The following is an 18,361-nucleotide window of genomic DNA, read 5'->3' as shown; positions in this document are numbered from 1 at the left end:
TGTAGACCAGGCTGGCCTCGAACTCACAAAGATCCTCCTGCCTCTGCCTCCCAAGTGCTGGGATTAAAGGCGTGCGCCACCACCGCCCGGCGTGAGTCAGTTTATTTTATAGTCATTCCGTATCTACTGGGAAAAATAGAGCAGACGCTACAGACTACAGGGCACTGTCTGCGCACAGTTTGCACTCTGGCCAGAGAAGTAAGCAGCTGGAGGCTCAAAAGGTGTATATAGGCCTAAGCAGGGCCAGGCCTCTCTATGGAAACACTCAGGAGGTAGAAGGAGGAAGACCTGGAGTTCGAGGCCAGCCTCAGTGAAGTAAGGAGGTCAACACCAACGTGAGCTATGTGAGGGTGTCTCAAAAACCATAAACCAAAACAAAAACCAGGACTGACAGACAGAGAGGAAACGAGTCAAGGAGGCTGTTTTTCAGTATGGCTTTTCATACTTGACTGTTGGAAACACATTCCAGGGGTTTACTAGGGTGAAATTTTAAGAGGTAGGTACGGGAGGCAGGAAAGGATGGAATAAGAATAAAAGAAGGTTCCTGCCAGGAGGCCCTGACCCTACAAAGAACACAGGTTACTAAGAAATGCCGAAGCCAGACAAAGAGTCTGCCCAGGGAAGAGCGCACCAATTGATTATCCGACACTAAATGGTCAGCCCTGAACATGTATGTACTAAGGAACCCCGCACATACTAAGAAGGTGGTATTTATGTACTTAGGAATATACATGTACACAGGTAAACATGTATGTGTATATACATACATACATACATACATACAATGGATGTACGTAACAACAATTGCTGAGAAAAAAAAGAGGCCATGAATTTGAATGAGAGCAAGAAGGAATCTATGGGTGGGTTTGTAGGAAAGGGTGGGAAGGGGAAACGATCTGATTACATGTTATAATCTTTAAAAATAAGAGAAATAATTAAAGAAAAAAAAGAATGTTACTCCCAGCAGAAGCTTGAGGGGTACAGTGAACCCGTCCTTTGCCTCACGTCCCTGATCCATCAGTAAATAATCTCCCACACATCCAGCAAGAGTACTGGTCTCTGTAAATATTGTGAAGACCATGGGGCCTTCTCAGAAAAATGTACTTAAACCACACACCCAAAAATTGAATAAGACTAAAATATAAATGTGAAATCTTTCCCTAAGCTGTGACACAATAATTTATGTCCTTCTTTATTGATTCCTTAAATAACAAGATACAGCAATAGATCTAATACCTATATTAACTTCAGTTTGTTGTTTTTTTTTAAAAAAAAAAAAGTATAAAAGATATTTTTGCAATGCTGGAGAGATGGCTTAGTAGTTAAGAACACTGGCTGCTCTTCCAGAGGACCCAGGTTCAATTCCCAGCATCCACCTGGAAGCTCACAACTGTCTGCACTTCCAGTTCCAGAGGATCTGACACCCTCACACAGACACACATGCACATAAAAGAAAAATAAATCTGAAGAAAAATAAACAAAATTAGAAGGGGTTTTGAAATATAAGCGATAACTGTAATCCCAGACCAAAACACCAGGTTTCTATGGGGGATAATCTCACATCCTTTGATAATCACATCCTGCATCTGTTGCTAGACTCACATTTGAAGGACTGCTATTTCTCATTGTGAAGATGGTGGCAACAACTGTGCAGACTGTTTTCCAAGTGACCCCCCAAGACAGGGGTAGGACTTATCCTGTAACTGCTGCCGGAGGCTTCTTAAAGACAGTATCCTTTTCATTTTCCCCAGGACCATGTCGTATGCATGGTAGACAGAGATGCAGTTGTGGGATGACTGTGTGAGTAAGCAGATGCATGAATAACTAAAAATACACGAAAGATATAAATAAATACGAAGAGGAAGAAGTCAATAGCGTGAGAGTCTCCAAGCCAGGGTAGTCTAGCAAAACCAAGATGTATTATTGAGGAAGAACCTGAATTCCATTTGGAAAGCTGTAAAGTAGTAGTAGATTCTGTATGTCCTAATCTTGTTAGACCTAACAGTCCAAGAATCTAGTAGAGGGTTGTTGTCTGTTGAAACACAGCATGTTCTTCTGTTATACAGCTGTTTTCTGTAGAAAAAGACCCCAATCTGCTTGTACCCCAAAATAGAGTGTAGAACTCAGTTGGTGCTAATGAGAATACAGACCTCTCAAAAGCAAATTAAAATCAGTGATTAGGTATCAATTTATCATGAGAAACGTATTTCATTTGTAATGTGTCTAAAAAAAAGATTTCATTTTTGGTTGAAAAATGAGCTTTAAAAAAAAGTTGGGCGTGGTAATGGATGTCTGTAATCCTGGCACTCAGAAGGTAAAGACAGGAGGATCAAGAGTTCAAAGCTAATCTCAGATACATAGCAAGTTCAAGGTCAGCCTGTGCCACATAAAACTATATCTAAGAAAGAAAGAAAGAAAGAAAGAAAGAAAGAAAGAAAGAAAGAAAGAAAGAAAGAAAGGAGGGAGGGAGGGAGGGAGGGACTTGTAAAAAATTATTTTTCAGCTTTGTAGCGAGCCGGACAAGATCGCCATTACAAGATGGCACCGACATCCTGTCTTGTTGGTTATAAACAACTCCATATTTGGCTATGCCTTTGAGAGCTGCGTGTCCCCTTCCCGCATGCACGGTGGATAAGGGTCCTTGGGCCTATCATGATGCAGTCTGGTGTCAGCTGATGGTGGCAGCCAATCACAGGGCGACCCATGTGCCAATTCCCGATATAAGCAGCTGCCTTAGTGCTCTTGGGGTCTCTCGCTTCCCCTCTCTCCCTCTCTCGTTTCCTGCCTCCCTCGCTTTCTGCCCCTCGCTTCCCCCTCTTGCTTCATGCTCCTTCAACCAAGGGCACTCCAATTAAAGCGTGATCTGAGAAGAATCCTCATGTGGTGGTCGTTCTTCCTCGCTGGTCGAGGAGTTCGCTGCACAGCTTCATGGCCAATTAGGTGAAAGAGTAAACATTGAAAGTGAATGAGTATATAATTTATTTGTGTTGAATTATTCACACTGGAGAAAAAGACAGGCTTAATTTTAACAGAGTGAAGAAGCCCAGAGAGACATTAGTAGAGAGCTTGGCTCTTTACGATGCCCGGTTTCACCTCAAGACAGCAGCAGACCTTTCCTTTGGCTCAGAAATAACTAAAAGAAAAGGAGGGATTGTGCCCTACTTGCAGAGGCCTTGAAATACTGAAAGGAAGGTGGGTCACCACTAACCAACCCATAGGTGTCCTGCCGAGTGTGGGAGAAAAGCTGTCCAGTAGGCAGCGTGGTGTCTGTGGTGGTTCGTACCACTCACCAAGCATTTGTTTTTCTCCTCTGGAGAGGCAGGGAGGTTTGCCCTGCCTGCCCCTTGTGGCTGAAGGGCACCATTTTATGGCATTCCGGCCCATGTACAGAGAGTGGTTAAGGTACTACTGGTAAGCATGCATGCTGGCAGGAGATGTTTCTTTTCCCATTGGCTCAGCACTCCAGAACCATCCAATTGGTGGCTGCTTCTTCAGACTGGGGTTTTGCGGGACTAAGAACCTTGTTGTTGACCTGACAGACTCGGATGTAGGGATCTTCGTTATTTTTAAGATATAAACCTCTGCTGTTTAAGTCATCAAGCATCTTGGGTTCGCAAACAGCAGAACCTAGCCTGCTATGAATGGTGTATCTGTGCTGTGGTGGTTTGAGGGAGATTGCCCCCCCTCCCCCCCACCAAAAGACTCATACGTTTGTTTGCTTGGTTCCCAGTTGGGCTGTTGGGAAGGATTAGGAGGTGTGGCCTTGTTGGAGGTGTGGCCTTGCTGGAGGAGGTGGGTAGCTGGGGATGGGGCTTTGAGGCTTTCCCCCCCTCTTCCTGTTTCCTGTGGGTCAGGACTTAAAGCCTACCAGTGTGCTGCCATGCTCCCCACTATGATGTAAATGAACTAAACCTCTGAAACTGTAAGCTGGTCCCCAATTAAATGCTTTCCTTTATAAGAGTTGCCTTGGTCATGGTGTCTCTTCCCAGCCACAGATCAGTGACTGACAGTATATTCGAAGAATTTACCTCCGAAGAAAACAAAAGAATAATTGGAAAGAGATGAGGGGTGTGGTTTATACTGGCTAGGAATGGAAAGCTTAGAAAGGGGGAGGGGGAAGAAATACATTTAGATTAGAGTCTTCTAGAGTCAGGGCCTGGGACTCGGCGGTTCCGTAAAGTATTAACAATACTGTATTTGGACATTGGGAAGAGTCATGCCCTCTTGACATTAATCACATGCTACATATCACCCACATCCGACTGTCATACAGAGCGGAATGAAGGTATAATACATTTACTACAGAAATAGGGAAGAATGAATAAAGTCATAGTTTTTTGGTTTGTTCTTTGGAGTCAGGCAGCTTTGCGCTCAAATCCCAGCTCTAACTTTTCATACCCTAACTTAATGACTCCAGTCTCCTTATCTCTAAAGGAGAGCTCAGTGGTTTGTTGTGTACCCTCAACGAGGTTGTATGTGGTGAGTACCAAGGGCAACGCCTGGCATTACTGATTTCTTCTCTGGTCCTTTGGGAACCCAAGAGCTGCTGCTCTGTTTTAGAATCATTGCCTTCTTCCCATGCTTAAAACACAATGAGTTCCGTGGCCTACCCAACACAGCTTCAACCTGCATCTCCTGGTAGTTTTGACTTATTGTCAGGTTCATACCCCCATTCTCTCCCTGACTATTACATCTGTCTATTTTCTACTAGCTTAATAGATGGCCAAGGTTTTATTTTATAAAGAAAAGAAGTGAGGTGCGTCCACAGAGAGAGCCAGACTTTCAACTCAGTCTCATGGTGACTAACTTATTCTGTGAGAAAAGAAAAAAAAAAACGTCTCTACCACCTTTCCATGGCTATCATAATAGCAAGGAAATGTCAACCTGACTCTCGTTGGGAGCGAAGGAGACCTCAACAATGGTGGTGGTCAAGAGTCGAAGCCAACACCCCTGCTTTAAGACAGGTCCAGGAGGAGCCATGCATGATGAGGCCATGCCTATAGCATACCTCCGCAGGAGGCGGAGACCAAAGTATCAGATGATAAAGCTCAGGAGGAGGAGACCAAATCTAAGATGGCTAGGGACCAGAGAGATGGCTTGGTGGTTAAGAATGCTTGCTGTTCTTTTGTTGAGAATCAGCAGCAGAGTTCGGTTCCCAGCACCCATATCAAGTTGTAACTCCAGGTCCAGGTGAGCTGAAGCCTTCTTCTGGCCCCCATCGGCACACATACACATGTGTCCATACAGTCTCACACACACACACACACACACACACACACACACACACACACACACACACGTACATCAATAATAAAAATAAAACTCAAAAAAAAGTTGATAGTCAGACAATGGTGGCACAAGCCTTTAATCTCAGCACTTGGAGGGCAGAGGCAGGCAGATCTCTGTGAGTTCGAGGCCAGCCTGGTCATAGAGCGAGTTCCAGGACAGGCTCCATAGCTACTGCGAAACCCTGTCTCGAAAACAAACAAACAAAAAGATGGATAGACTAGGCAAGAATGTCCACACCCAAAGCTGTTTTCAAATGGGGTAATGGAGAAAAAGAGAAATTTTTTTTGGTTTTATTAAGGAATCTAAGAATCTCCTTAATATGTTACATAGTGTGGTGGTGGTGTTTTCATAGCTTTTGTAACAAATTGCTTGTCAAGTGAACACAAGTTCAACGACCACCTACCTGCCTACCCTTTAAGGATCAATAGAAAACTAGAATAGTCTAGAATTGGACACATTAGCCTTTGCCCACATTTTCCAGAGAGGCCAGAGAAGAGCAAAGACTCTTCTGTGCTCCCCCATGATGGAAATCCACCCGAAGAGTTATTAGGCTAACAGTAGGTATATGTCAGAGTTTCCTCCATCACAACCAAGGTCTAAAACCCCAAGTCTAAACTCTAAATAAACTCCAGGGCTCACAGATCCACAACTCAGAGAAAAACATAAAATTCTTCTTACCTAGCTAAAAGACTATGAAAAGGAAATATATGTAACATATATTACACACACGCACACACACAAAGAATTTGTTTCCCCGAGATTCTATTATAGCATAGAAGTAAAATCTGTGCTAAAACTTAATGTCAACCTGAGGCTCCAACAAAATGTGGTGTTCGCCCTTCCTGTTTCCTCCCCTCCCAGCGTGCTCACAGGTGAGGTAACTTCCTGAAAATGACTGACTAAAAAAGCATCACGACTCCATCTCTGAATTTTACAAATGTCGTGACTAAGACTCTAAGAAGTTCAAGGTCTGGCCTAGGACAAAGCAACTCGAGACCGTCTCGAGGTCTTTCCAGTTCCGGTTCAGCAGGGCACCCACCGTGTGGCAGATCCCTGCTTTCCTGAGAATGCAGAGTTAGCCCAACTTGCCAGTATCAAATGGAAAGCTGGCCGACCCAAAACTCCAAACCTGAGCCTGGTGACAAACGAGGCCACCGTCTGCATCTCTGTTCCTCGCGGGCACCCTACTGTCTTCCTATCTGCCACATACCCATCCCTCTCCTTAAGTCTACTCTCCTGTTTCCAACCCCAACCCTCAGGGATTCCAGAAGGACAGCACGCAGCACAAGCCAAAGTCAACTGTTTGTTCATATAAGGAGCTTCATATTAGACCAGGAGAGGAGAAAAGGGTAGATAACAGGTATATTACATACATGGATCAAAATATCATAGTGAACCCCGTACTGTGTGTGCAGTGATTATCTGGTAACAATAAAGAAATCCTACTGGAAGAGTCTGGGAAAAAAAGGAGGAGGAAGAAGAAGAGGAGGAAGAAGAAGAGGAGGAGAAGGAAACAGGTTTTGATCAGCTCCCTACTCTCCACGGGATACATCTAAATTTTTCATCAAGGTAAGGTCAGTCCCAGCTCTCTATGTCAGCACGCCCCCACAAGACTTGGCTCTACCCTCTTCAACCCCAAGACCAAAAGATCTTCCTCACCGAAGATACGTACCTCATCTGAAGACGCCTTCCTGCCTTCATACCCAAGTATTAGGAATTAAGGTTCCTCCTCAGAGGCCTTCCCTAGCCCTCAAGGCAAGTTCGCGGCTCCCGTCCTGTGGTAACTATCATGACTCTATCCCTGCAAACATGTTAGAGTCTCGGGCAGGATGACTGGGCATTGTGTTTTCCATCTTCAAGCTTCCGTTTTATTTTCAGTAAAAGGAGAATGTAATACCTTCCGGGTTGTTGTGGAAACGAAGTGGAATGGCACCACAGGGCAGGAGGCAGATCAAACTATTGAATAAGTCTAAATCCCATCTACTCCACCTCTGCCCATAAAGGGAAGGGGCTCCTTTAGTGGAAGAGGATTCTCTTCTCTGAGTTCCTTGTGAATAACACAACGGGTGCCCAATAAATGTTGCCGGGAAGGAGAGGGGCAGAGAAGCACGCAGGTGAGAAAGAAGATTAGAGGGGATGTTGTGGAATAAATGAATATAAATAGAAGCAAAAAAAAAACTTGATTTGTTAGGCCTGGATGAGTATAAGTACTGGCCACAAGGCTTAGAGGCTGGAGGCTGGAGAGATGGCTCAGTGTCATGAGCATTCGTTGCTCTTCCAAGGACCTGAACTCAGTTCCCAGCACCCACCAGTATGAGAGGGGAGCTCACATTTGTCCTCTGATGTCCGGCCTCTCTTGAGTATCCATGCACACACAGATACACACGCATACATGTGAATAAAAATAAGATCTTCTCCTCTGCTCTAAACCCTACAGATAACGCTGATGCGGAAAAGATGCTGAGGGAGAAAGTACCTGGTCCACCAGGACAAGGTAACGTTGCCCTATATAAAGGCAGAACCCGGGGGGCTGGAGAGATGGCTCAGAGGTTAAGAGCATTGCCTGCTCTACCAAAGGTCCTGAGTTCAATTCCCAGCAACCACATGGTGGCTCACAACCATCTGTAATGGGGTCTAGTGCCCTCTTCTGGCCAGCAGGCATACACACCAGAATATTGTATACATAATAAATAAGTATTTTTAAAAAAATAAAGGCAGAACCCGGTTTTTATTAGAAATGACTCCTGTTTCTGAGAAAGTAGCTCACTTGGTAACAGTGCTTGCCTGGAGCACAGGAAGCCCTGTTTTCACTCCCTGGCACTGCATCAACCAGGGGTTGGCACCTACCTGTGTAATCTTGGCAACTGGAAGGTGGCAGCAGAAGGATCAGAAGTTCGAGATCACCCTTAGCTATACGGGGAGTTTGAGTCTAGGTACTCAAGATCCTGCTTCAGAAGGATTTTTCTCCTAAAATTGCCCACTCCTGCCCCAACTTCAGAACTAGGATTGGTACAAAGGACGAGAGAAATGAATTGGTTGGGGCTGGAGAGATGGCTTAGCTGTCAAGAGCATGGGCTGCTCTCCCAGAGGACGTGGGTTCAGTTCCTATCACGCACACGACAGCCGCTGTGGGACAATGGTCTGCACCCTGTCACTTATATTTTAAATAAATGCTGATTGGCCAACAGCCAGGCAGGAAGTAGAGGTGGGGCAACGAGAATTCTGGGAAGAAGAAAGCGCAGTCCGAAGTCGTGACCCAGCCACAGAGCAAGATGTGACTGCCTTGCCGAAAAAAGGTACCGAGCCACGTGGCTAACATGGACAAGAATAACGGGTTAATATAGTTATAAGAGTTAATAAAAAGCCTGAGCTAATGGGTCAATCAGTTTATAACTAATGTAGACCTCTGTGTGATTTCTTTGGGACTTAACAACTGCGGAACCGGGCAGGGCAGAAAACTCAAGTCAACAGACAGCTCACAAACTGTCTATATAACTCCAGTTCCAGGAGATCTGACACCTTCACAACAATGCACATAAAATAAAGCTGTTTTTTTTTTTTTAAAGAAAGAAGTTGGTCCTAATTTTAGGAGAGCTAATGGGGTACCTCATGATGGACTCAAGAGAGCCCCCCCACCACACTAGTGAGGCTTCAACCCTTTACCTTTTTGCCCAATTCTTCGGTGGCTTATCAATATCCTTAAATAAGAAGGACAAGGAGGATAAGAAGCCATTTCTCTGTCAGTGGTTCCAGGAATGGCGATGCATGGAGAGGAAGCAGAAGCTGTTGAAAACCAATCGTCTTAACCCGACCTTCTCCACCCTTTATTACCACAGAAAATGGAGAGCAGAGAAGCAAATAAAGGGTTTGCAAAACACACACACACTTTCTGGCCAACCCAGAATGAAGGTCTACTGCCTAGAAGTACAGGGAAAAGAAGCCGGCAACCTAAGAGAGTGACGTTCATCGAGGTGGCAGAAGTTAAAATCGGAAAATAACATCCAGGGGAAGAAGCAACACGGAGTCGGTTTTCCTGAAAGATGAAGATCACAGCAATACAAGATCAAAATCTAAACAGGAAAAGGGCTGCCAGATGAACAGAAGGGGGAAAACCATTTGGCAAAAAGGCTATCTTTTTATCTTAACACCACTGGGAACGGGGACAATCTAGGAAAGTCTATGATGTCCTGCGATGATTTAACTAGCAAATATGTCTCGTTCCGCACAGCAAAGGGGCTCCCTGGGAGGAACGTGGGCTTGGACAGAGGAGGAGGCAGCTGGCATCATTTCCTCAGCTTTCACCAAGCCTCTGGCTTGGCTTCCCCTTCCCCCTGTTCCTAACAGAGATGAGGCCTCAGAAGCGCTGTAACCTATTCCAGCCATCCCAAAGCGTGCTCCTTCTCTAAGGTGGCACGGTCTCTCTAGGTGAAGGATGGAGTCCAAAGTGAGAGCTGTCTATAAAAGCAGTTTTATTTTTATGGCTCAGTAAATGTTTATTGAAGTGAGCGCGTCCCCTTCCCTGAGAAGGCACTCGGCAGGTCCGACCTCCCTTGTGGATGGGAGCTGGGGAAGGGGCAGGAAGACAGCAGGCCTCTGCTTCGACTGACCTACTCAAGCCTTTGGGACTGGGAGGCTTTTCGAGGCTGGCTCCAGCAACAGCTGTCACCGACACTGAGTGTGAGGTGAAGTGACGGTACCCATGCAGGAGAGAAGCTGAAAAAAAAAAATTCTTTAAAAGAGGCTGGAGAAGACTAGCAAGCCGAAGCGAGAAGAATTGCTCTCAGCAGCAAACTGAAGAAGGGACCTCTTCCTTCCTTCCCAACAGAGCATAAACTCTTGGAAAAGAAGCTCTGCTTGTTTAAATAAACAAGCTAAAAAAAAAAAAGTTCGAAGTGCCGGTGTTTGGGACTAGCTGTGCTTAAAAACCTTAAGGGAGCTAAAGAGAAACAGAGGTTTAATCCTAAGGATCCTAAATCTGTCAATTACCTAGCTTAAGGAGACAACTGCTTCCCTCTTTCAAAGCCCCATGATACAGCCACCAAGAATTTAAAATCTAATGGGCCGTGATAAGAAAATGAAAAAGAAAAGGCAGGAACTGTGCCCAAGAGGGGACAGGAGCCAAAGAGGACTCTACTGGTGAGCACCGGAGAGCAGACAGTCACCTGAGCACTGTGGCTGTGAGGGGGTTACCTCTGCCAGGCATCCTGAACCCATCAGACAGCAGGGATGGGAGGGCTGAGATTTTAAAACAGCACGGAGATTAGAAACGCTGAGACTGGGCTGGAGATGTGGTTCTGCGGGAGAATGCTTGCCAAGCGTTGAGGAAAGCCCTACGTTCAATCTCCAAAACTATCCCCCCCCCCAAAAAAAAGATGCCTGAATTGCAAATGAACGCAAAACACTACAGTGGATCAAGACATGTTGAAATCCAGCGGAGTAGCTAATCCTTGAGACTGAGGCAGAAGGAGCCAAGAATTGAAAGTATCCCACTGTGGTGTTATTCCAAAGCCTGATTTCACATGTCAGAGGAAGAAAATTTTGAGTTGCATTAACGGCAGCAAGGAAGAGTACGGGCCGTTTGAACAAAGGGAAGACATGCGGCGTGTTTACTGCTCTAAGAACCCGAGAACCTGCTTGAAGGTTGCCAGTTTGCTGGCTACAGCACGGGCAGAAACCTAATCTATGAATCTGAAAGCTCTGGCAATATAAAGGACCTAAACTATGGATCCAAACAGTGTGTTCAAACGTCAGGGTTCTAGGGAGTTAACAACTGGAAGAGAGAATACAGGCCTCTAAGGAAATGACAGGCTCAGAGCCACATTCTTTCCTTGGGAGGGTAGAAAGGACCCGAAGATGGACAAGGGCTACTGGGAGCCAGGGAGGCTTCAGCCCAGCTGTTAGAGCCACAGCCACTCACCCCCTCCTGCCCTGTGCCCAAACCCACAACCAGAAGGGCACAGTCTGCTCTCAGGACATTCCATCCCTTGGATTACTTGATGACGTCTCTGTCTCTACCCTACGCCAAGCAGGGTACAATTTTCTAAAAGCAGGGGATCCCTTCCCAAGAAAATAAACAGCATGGAACAACCAACAGTCCCTTCCTGTCACCTATTCGGATTATGTAACTGCGACAAAGTCAGACTTCCATACCAGCAACACAAAGCAAGACCTCCACACTCATACAAGCCCTAAAAAAAAAAAAAAAACAGCTGTCATTGTCCACTGGAAGGAATGACATTCATCTCTGCTCATTCAGAGCAGTCACTTAAGTCTGGGGGGACAGTCAAACCCTGCACAGGATACCCCACGACAACAGCAACACTTAGAATAACAACAATAAATAGCCTTACTAAGGCTTCACACCCCCACCCCCACAGAAAGACAACCCTGAAAATTTTTCCAACGTCTACTGAGGTTCATTTAGGGGAATACATTCTTTGTTTGTGTTTTACTGGATCTAAAATGGGGCAATCACTGGTAACTGGCAACGTTTAGCAGCCACCCAGTAAAGAGGCAAACTGACCCCTTCGCCACTTATTATGAGCTCCCCTTTTGGGGGTGCTCAAGGAAAAAAACCACTGACAAGATTGATGGCTGGAGGGCCGGCGAGGTGTCTCAGTGGGTACAGGCGCCTGCCAGCAAACCTGAAGACCTGCGTTCAATCTCTGGGACCCACACAATGAAAGGAGAGAACAGATCCAAGTCAATTGTCCTGTAGTTCCCACATATACAGCCTGACACAAGTGTATACACACTCATATGCGTAGATACAAATAACACATTTCTTTGACTTTTTTTCAGAGATTGGGTAGAACCTCACACAGACAGAGTACAACACTAATTAAGGTATCTGTACTAGTCTGGTTGAGGCAACAGTTGCTACCATAGCCTGCTCTAACTGGTTAACTCAGTCGGTGTCTAAAATAATCACCTCCCGTAAGGACTGTACTTTGCTCTTTGGGTCCTTGTGAGGATCGAACGAGATAATATGGATAAGGTACTGACTAAGAAACTGGCACACAAGGAACTCAATAAATAAATATTAGAAGCTGTAAAGCAAAAAAACGCTGTCCTCTGATGCCTCTCAACTTTCTTGGACTGGGAAGATATAAGCGATCGGTTTCACAGCCAACGGCGGCGGAGAAGCCTGGGCCGTCTCCAGCTGCAGGTCACTTGCTGCCATAATGTGGAACTTGTCCTAACGCCACAGGCACTCATGTCTCGCCCCCATCGGCTGAGAAGTGGCAGGAGACCTGTGCAGGCATTCCACAGAGCTCCTTGCTACTCATCATATAAGAGATGGGCCAGGAGTCAGGCATTCTACCAAAGAAATGTCCATGTCGTGAAGAAGAAAAAACACAGCATCTAAATGTCCCAATGAGAAGGTTATTGCCCCACTGTTGACTAGACTCTATAAAACTAGCTCTCATTTCAAGATTAGGCTACAGAGGCTCTTCCTACGCCACGCCCAGCAATCCTTGGTGTTAGGTAGACTTAATAATTCCTTCTAGGTGCTAAAACTACTTGGGAATTTCAAAAACTGCAAGGTACGTACGATATGTGAGAAGCGAGTTCTCTTAATCTGCACTTGATAGTTTTCTGCTCACTCCGAGTACACCCATGGTACACCAGGTTCGTCTTTCACCTGGAACACTGGAGTCTAGGGGCTGGCAGGGAAAATGTAAAGGGGTGGCGAGAAGAACCGACATCGAAGCTCCGGAAAAGATGACCCATCTACAGAAGTCATGAAAGAAAGGGGCCCGGAAGCTTTGCCACTTTTGTTTAGTATTGGGTCTGCTCAGCTTGCTAAAGGGCAGACCCTGACATCACTCCAATTGTTGCTAAACCATTCCTTTTGAAAACGCCGAAGACCTGAGGGTTATACCCGTCCAGCTTGCACAGGACCAGGCTGTCTGACAAACCCTCGTCTGTAAACCGTGCTTTCTAAACCACGCAGGGCAGGTGCAGGCCTAATTTGGAGGCGAGCGAGTTAATGTTCTACCCTGTGCTGATTGCTTATATCTGTTTCACTTGATGTGAGTTTTTATGACAACCTTTTATTACCATGGAAATGGACATCTACAACTCAAAGTAATAAATGCAAGTTGTAAAAGTCAGAGGTTTTTCTTTATTAGTTAATACATTCTAATCGAATAGTAACAGCAGTAAATAAACACTTTGAAAAACAGGCAAGTTACCCCCTATATCTGGAAGAAAAGTAAGTCAGTATTCTACACGGTAGAAGGGAGACAGCTGCTGATGTCCGTGGTCAGACAATTCAAGGACAACTCGGGAAACTTCTAAAGCCATTTCCAAAAATCAATGGCAGTAGGTTAAGACTCACAGCTACGTCAAGGGGTAAAATGTCTCTATCTACATTGGGTTTTATTATCGAGGATTGAGTTGCACCTGTGTAGCATGACATTCTTGTCTTTAGCCTTAAAGGAAAAGAGAGATGTCTCTTCCGTTTGCACCAGTTTGAAATGTTTCTGTAAGTAAGGCTGTCTCGAAATGGATTACTACAGTACTCATTCACGGGAGAGTTCATACGTGTAGTAAAAAGACATACAGGATCTCGCAGTGACTGGTTTTTGGTTGGTTTGGTTAATTGCATAAAATGAGGGGTAAATACAAGCATGATCGGTTTAACAAAACTCCTACCGCATACACCAGGATGGAAAGCATCCCGTGTTCTCATGCAGACTGACTGCCAGGCATCTAGAAGTGGAGCTAAGCCTGGGTCAGCCAGGGTCTTTTCCTCCTTCAGAAACTCACACGGGACTTTCTCGCCTATGGAGCTTGGACTTTTGACCCAGTGCATAGGAACCCGAAAAAGGCAAGTCATTCTGGTAGCAAGACTCCCTCGCCTTTACTTGGGACGTTTTGTTTTTAATTTTAAAGGGCCATTTGGTCTTGATCAGCCATAGGAAAGGAGGCATCACTCAGCTAAAACTACCTAGGGGAATTTAAAAATACCTAGCTACATCTTCACACCTTTAAATTAGATTGAGCTCGATTGTCCTTAAGAAAGAGTTCTGCGCCGTTTATCCAGAGAAGGGCCTCCGGGTTCTCTTATACATAGCTGCATTCGGAGAGAGTCTATATGAGGCATGTGTTTAAAAAAAAAAAAAAAAAAGAGAGAGAGAGAGAGAGAAATACTTATACCTGGAATTTATAGTCTTCCAAGTAATCTTTTAGTCTTGTTGGTAAAGGCAGTCCCCAGATGGCACCGGTACATTTGTTAATGGTGAGGCGACAGAAATGCTGCAGAGATGGCGCTGACGTGTACAGAGGTTTGGTCAGATACAAGTGGACAGTCCCATTCCGAGGGGCTTCGGGGCCTGTCCGCTTACCCTTGCACATCTGAACATAGTAGTCAATCAGGTGAACCACACTGTCAAACTGCTTAAGCTTGGACTTGACACAGATGATGGAATCCAATCGGAATTTCCCTTCTTGGTACTCAATCCGCAAGTTAGTCGGTCCGGCTGACGTCTTAACAGATATAGTTAGTAGGTAGTCTGAATGCGAGCTATCTCTAAGCAAGAAAGTTCCTTCGGGCGTCTCTTTTAGTTTCTCTTTGGCTTCATTAACAGTCATACTTCCCCAGTACCATCCTGGGGTTTTCGTTCACAGAGAAAAAGAAAAGAAAGTGAAACAGTTAATTATAAGAATTTCTAGAATATGGTCTGCACGTGGCAGTCATCTTTCTACTTGTTTTGTTTTGTTTGAGACGGGGCCGCATGTAGCATAGGCTGGCCTCCAGTTTACTTTGTAGCCAAGGATAACCTTGAACTTCTGATTCTTCTGCCATCACCTCCCAAGTCCTGGGATTTACAGGCCTGCACCACCATGCTCAACTAATTCTTCTTGTTATACCTATTTTTTAAAAAAATGCCTGCTGGTGGAAGTTTATCAGGAACTATCACAAATCCTTTGATGGTATTTAATAAACACTTAAGTCCATTCTAGGCACAACGGTAAGCCAAGCTCTTTCTTTTTAAAAGATTTTCCGTAGCTCTTCTTCAAACTACGTTAAGATTTTCTTCTAACAAGCCAAAAGAACATTTGCAATATGATAGACATGTTGGCTGAGAAAAAAAATGATACTTTCAGTATAGTTAAATTGAGACAAAAACCTACTAAGTAAATTAGAGATAAATTTGAAGTTAGGGGAAAAGTGGAAAACTTATTATCTCCAGTATTTCCAATAAAAACAGAAGCATCTTTTTCGAATGGTTGGTAGCCCCCAGAGCTGCCCCCAAAGAACCTGTAATGTTTAGCCTCTTTTAGAAGTCCTAGGAAGCACTACTTTGTGGACTGCTTTGGTTAAAACTAGCTAAGTTTGGGGGGAGAGTGCACAGTATCTGGAACTTTAAGTTGACAGTCTTTACCATATTCTTTTGGACTTTGCCCTGGTTCAAATTGTATTACGACCCCAATTACAACCCCTGCTCTCTGAAACTTTTATTTAATTGTTTTGGTCATATCCAGAATCTCACTTACAGAAGACATTTCATTTAATAAGTTTGAACAACGTGCCCTCCAATACCGCCAGTATATATCCGGGAAACTTTCCCGAGGAGGGAAAGCCGGGGGTGGGGTGGGGGGGGGGGAAGCAGAAAGAAAGGACTGGAACTTTTGCCCCTCCTTCCCACAATCGTATTGCTACCAAAAGCTGTCTTGCCTCAAGACAGATTTTTTAACTACAAGAGTTGCTTTCGTGAGAAAAATACTATATATACAATACTATATATACTTTTTCTTTTCCCGCAGATGCAGGGAACCGCTTCCGCACTGCGCAGAGCGCCGCCTGGGACCAAGCTGTACCTGGAGGCTGTCCTGGGCACGGCCCTTGCCAGCTGCTCTCGGCCAGGCTACCCTGCAGCTGCGCTCCACGCAGACTGTCTGTCTCCGAACTTGGCCGCCACAGTCCCGGGCTGCGGCGGAGGCTGAGCCCCGGGAGCGCACGCAGCCCAGCCCCACTGGCCGCCGGCTCGCCCTCCGTTAAGGGAGGCACCGGCCGCTTTTCTCCCACGCGGGTGCGAGCAGGAGCGCCTAAGCCCGAACCCCGGCCGAAAGCAGCCCACGGTCACCGCACTGGGACACCATTCCCAGCTCGCACTCTGCCCTCCAAGCTCCAGCGTCCCTCTACTTTGCTTTTTGTCGCCACCTAAGATCCCGCCGAGCCGGCGGGCATCCCTCTGTGCGGGTCCCCGGCTCCGGAGACGGGGACCGGACGCCAGGAGACTAGTCCCATCGCTCTCACGGCTCCCCACCTGAGCCGGCGTCCCAGCCGCGCTCCCTCCACCGCCTTGGGGGAGGTGCCCCGTCTCGCACTCCTTGCCAGCCGCCAGCTCCCTACCTGTTTGACTGAGCTCGCGCAGGGCCTTGGCCAGTCGTGCCGCCTCCGGGGACTGCTCCTCAGCCGACCCCGCGGTCCCCCACTGGCTCCGCGTCCTGTCCGCGCCATTCCCGGAGGGCTCCAGGCACCGCAGGGTCATGGGAGAGGAGTCAACACGTCAGAGACAGGTGGTCGCCCGAGCTGGGGCCAGAGGACCTCGCGTCCTCCTTGGAAGTCACAGGGTATCCCAAAACGAGTCTCTGCGGGGTGTCCGAAATGGTGGCGGAGGGGGAGGGAACTGGAAGCAGCTGGTTCCTTCTCTCCAAATTCCGGCAGAATGGTGTGGCAAAGTCTCTCGCAGACACGGTCACCCACAGATCGCCTGGGAAGAGACAATGGGGGCAGAGATTGGGTCAGTCTGGACTGGACCCCTACGGCCGAGGTGGGGGTGGGGAAAGAGACACGTGGAAAATCCCAGGGACTCCTCCGCCTGCGTGCTTCTGTACCATTTAACCCCAGGCATCCAGTCAACGCCCTGCCCAGCTCTAGGGGAAAGACGGGTAAAAAGAGCCCAGACCCAAGACGCTAGAGTTGGCCTGAGTGGAGAGGGTCAGATAGAAGACAGGGTGAGAATAAACAAGGTGTTTTCCCGCCCAAGAACTGTGCTGGAATCACACACCCAGGGAGCCTAGGGAACAGTCACCTGCGGGTCGCGATAGGCCTTTGTCAAGGGCAAATAGGAAAAAAAAACATAATAAATGCAAAGAACGTGGCAGTTCTCTGCACTTGGCATTTCTATCCCACACTTCGGGCAGCCCCATGGCCCTAGGGAGGATGCATCCGGCAAAACCTGGTTCCACGCCCTAAAGCGCCGCAGGGCTCCTGGGTCGCCAGCCGAGGGTGCTGCGGTGCGCTAGCGGTGCGCCAGCCGCTGCATCCCTGCCGCGAGGGCGGCCTCGGCCCCATTCCTGAGGGCTTCCCGGAGCACGCTCGGGACAAGGACGAGGGGCTCAACGGCGGTCGCTCCGAGACGCGGAACGCTGCTCTTGCAGCTGCCGCCGCGGGCGCTGTCGAGGAATCGGCCGGAGCGGGAAGCCCCCGCCCGAGCTCCAGATGAGGCCGGGGGTTGAGCCCGCCACAGCGAGCGCAGCGGGTCGTGCCATCAACCAGCACCGAGGTCTTACCTCCGCCGCGGCGACTGCCGCCTCCGCACCAGGAAGCCTCCCCAGCGGACATGGGGCGGGGGAGCCGGGGAGAGGAGGGGTGCCCGTCTGAGTTCCCCCGTTGGTGTTTATTTGAAGAACGAGATGCCTGGGGATGCAACCGGCTCTGAGCTCGGTAGAAGCGGCCGGACTTTGCTGCGCCGAAAGCAGACCAAAAAATCCCAGGGATCGTCGCCTCGCTCTCCCCAGCCACCCCAGGCTGACACCCCTGCTCGCTAGTGCCGTGTTTCCCTCCAGCTGTGGCGGAGGAGATGGGCGAAAGAGAAGGGGTGGGGGGAGCAAGGGCGGAGGCTGGCTGGGAGGAGCGGGAGATCAGGTTATTAGGATTATAAATTTGGATAGCAGTGGTTGGGGGGTTGGGGGCTCCGAAGACTTCGCGAGGCTGAGAAGGCACCCAGGAGAGGAGGCAGTTGCATCCGGATGGGGCAGAGCCGCGACTCGAACTCTTCCCCGAGAGCCCTAAACTGAGGAAGCCCAGGCAGTCCGCCTGCTCCAGCACTCTCAC

General features: G+C 47.4%; 1 protein-coding gene across 4 annotated transcripts in view; it reads right to left on the bottom strand.

Moving 5' to 3' along the window:
- Window positions 1-13,397: 13,397 nt before the first annotated feature.
- Socs2 (suppressor of cytokine signaling 2) overlaps window positions 13,398-18,361 on the bottom strand; it is a 6,466-nt gene continuing 1,502 nt past the window's right edge. For 2 of the 4 annotated variants that reach the window (XM_026784622.1, XM_005358140.2), the window contains exons 2-3: window positions 16,655-17,015; window positions 13,398-14,906 (exon numbers count right to left, since the gene is read on the bottom strand). In XM_026784622.1, coding sequence (XP_026640423.1) covers window positions 14,449-14,906; window positions 16,655-16,793 — 597 coding nt within the window. In that variant the 5' untranslated portion in view covers window positions 16,794-17,015 and the 3' untranslated portion in view covers window positions 13,398-14,448. The other 2 variants (XM_013350304.2, XM_026784623.1) reach the window with 2 other exon arrangements.

This window comes from Microtus ochrogaster, chromosome 24, assembly GCF_000317375.1.
Source record: "Microtus ochrogaster isolate Prairie Vole_2 chromosome 24, MicOch1.0, whole genome shotgun sequence".
Lineage (NCBI taxonomy): Eukaryota > Metazoa > Chordata > Mammalia > Rodentia > Cricetidae > Microtus > Microtus ochrogaster.
Note: the sequence above shows the minus strand (reverse complement) of the source record. Positions and strands in the feature narration are given on the sequence as shown.